Below are 2,600 nucleotides of genomic sequence, written 5' to 3'. Positions count from 1 at the left end.
CCCCCCCCCCGCCTCCCCCCCCCAGCCACGTGTGACCCCGTCCCACAGCTCCGGACCCCGCTGGGCCGTGGCCGTGCGCTGCTGCGCTACTGCCTGGCGCGCGGGCAGCTGGCGGAGACCCTGCAGCTCTGCCTGCTCGACCCCCAGGCCACCAGGTGAGCGGGGTCCGGGGGGGGCTGGGAGGCTGGCCCCACTTGGGCCAAGCCCAAACGCCTGGGATCTTCCCGTGGCTTCGGACCTCAGTTTCCCCCACCACTGTTGCAGGGCTTGGTACCACGCGCGCAGCCCCTTCCTGGACCCGCAGCTCTGTGCCGACCTCCTGGCCTGTCACTCCCGACCCGCAGCCCCCTGCTCGCCCCCCAGCCCTGCTGGATCTGGAGCCGAGCTCTGGCACGTGCTGGGGGGGGCCGGGGAGCCCCACGATGCCTGAGCCCTGCTATGATCACTCCCTACAGGAGCCCCCCAAGCTGCCAGGACCAGCCCTGCCAGGTAGGTGCCCCCCAGCCCCAATGTGCCCAGGTGCTACTCCATCCCCTCCTTATATAGCCCCAGATTCCCCCCCTCCCACAGGGGGTGGAGCTAGAAGTGGGCGAGGCCACCACCTTAAAGGGCCACACACCTGGTACTACACACCGCCAGAAGTGATTGGGGGGGGGGCAGAGACTCTGTGGCACCTGCTGTGTGTGGTGGCGGCCTGGCCATAGTGCCAGGGCCAAATCCGTCTGCCGTGGCCCCAGGGGCGCCTTGGCTCAGCCGCCCAGCTCCCTCAGGGACTGGAGGGGCTGGTGGTGCCCAGGGCTCAGAGCCGTCCCCGAGGCAAGGGGGCATGAGGGGGTGGGGGGCTCTGCTGCACTGGGGGCAAGGGTGATCAGGCTGGGGAGTGGGGGGACAGGAAGAAGCGCTGGCCATAGGCATGCACATGGGTAGGCATGTACACACGCACATACACACAGGCACTCACATTTACTCACATGCAGACACGCGCAGACATGCATGTGCACATTCACATGGACACACATGCACATACACACCTGGACACATGCACATCCTCACTCACATGCCCTCACGCATGCACATATGCCCATGCATGTGCTTACTCACACAGAAGCATAATGCTACTCCACGTGCATGCACTTACACATTCACATACGTGCACATACATATACAAAACTGCACACTTGCATGCACCCATTCACACACACACACACACCTGGGCTGCCTCCCACACAAATGCATGTACCCGTACACACACCTGCACACAAATGTATGCATGTGCACACCCAAGCACACATACATACATGCACACACCCAGGCGTGTGCTGTCTCACACACATGCATGTACAGGGGCACATGCACACGTGGTCCCCTCGGCCCACGCTCTGCTCTGTGCACCAGGCCGTGGACCCCCAGCAGCCCCCAGACACCGGGAGCCGGACACGCGAGGAGCCCAAGAGCCCTGAACCAGATCCCTGTGCCCCCCTGCCCTACCCAGCCCCGCAGGGACCCTCGCTGCAGCCCAGCACATGCCCTGGCCCCGACACCTCTGCCACCGGCCCCGGGGACCATGCGGCTGCCCCAGTGCCCGGGGCTCTGGTGGCGGTGGGGGCCCAAGAGCCTGGGGAGGCCGAGGCGGAGGCCGCGGGGCTGCGGCAGGCCCTGGCAGGGGTCCAAGCCGAGCTGGGGCGGGTGCAAGAGCAGCTGGTGACGCTGAGCACCCAGCATGGAGCCCTCCTGGAGGGGCTGGCCCAGGCCCTGGCCCAGCTGGAGCTGCCGGGTACCCCCGGGGAGGGCACAGAGATGCTGGAGGTAAGGACAGGCACCAGGGTCAGGAGTGAGGGGCACCAGCAGGACTGGGGGCAGGGGGCTGCGGTGTGGGAGTGAGGGGCACCGGCAGGGTTTGCGGGGCAGGGGCTGCGGGTCGGGAGTGAGGGGCATGCTGTGGTCCCCCTCACTCCTGCCCCTGCCCCCAGCACCTGTGTGCCCACCTGGTTGAAACCCGCGCCAGCGCCCAGCGCCACGAGCAGGAGCTCCGTGCCCGGGAGGATGAGCTGAGCAGGTAGAAGCCCCCCGGCCCTGGCCACACGTGGGGTGCCCAGCTGGAGGGGCCTGATCCGGGCCCTGGGCTGCCACCCCACACTCTGTCTGAGACCTGCCCCGTGCCCAGGTGCCAGCAGGACGTGCAGCGCCTGGCGCAGGCCGAGCACGAAGCCCTGGCGCGGGAGCAGGCGGCACGGGAGGAGCTGGGGCGGCAGCGTGAGGTCGAGCGGGAGGTGAAGGGGCGGCTGCTGGAACTGCTGCGGTGAGTGCCCCCTCCATCCTGCCCCACAACCCCCTGGTGCCCCTCACTCCCGACCCGCAGCCCCTGCCCCGCAGCCTGCGGGAGTTTGGCCCCACAGCGCAATGGGGAAACGGAAGAGGAGCCCAGTCATGTCCCCGCCTGGGCTGGGAGATGGCGCTGGGGCCCTTGACACCCCACCTCCACCCCGAAATCCTACTGTGCCTGGCGGGGGAGTGGGGCACAGCCCTGTGCAGGGTCCAGGGTTTGCACACACAAGATGTGGCACATACGGGTGCAAGCCCAGAACTGACTTGGGGGGGGG

At 67.7% G+C, this 2,600-nt stretch overlaps 1 protein-coding gene across 1 annotated transcript in view; it reads left to right on the top strand.

Annotated features, from left to right (window-relative positions):
• The window catches only part of RUFY4 (RUN and FYVE domain containing 4), a 5,615-nt gene that overhangs the window by 2,272 nt on the left and 743 nt on the right, over positions 1 to 2,600 (top strand). Inside the window, 6 exon segments of the mRNA XM_025192741.1 lie at positions 23 to 155; positions 265 to 390; positions 432 to 489; positions 1,396 to 1,806; positions 1,971 to 2,056; positions 2,165 to 2,299. Of these exon segments, the coding sequence (XP_025048526.1) occupies positions 23 to 155; positions 265 to 390; positions 432 to 489; positions 1,396 to 1,806; positions 1,971 to 2,056; positions 2,165 to 2,299 (949 nt within the window).

Source organism: Alligator sinensis, unplaced genomic scaffold (genome assembly GCF_000455745.1).
Source record: "Alligator sinensis unplaced genomic scaffold, ASM45574v1 scaffold1332_1, whole genome shotgun sequence".
Lineage (NCBI taxonomy): Eukaryota > Metazoa > Chordata > Crocodylia > Alligatoridae > Alligator > Alligator sinensis.
This window is presented reverse-complemented; position numbering and strand designations above follow the sequence as displayed.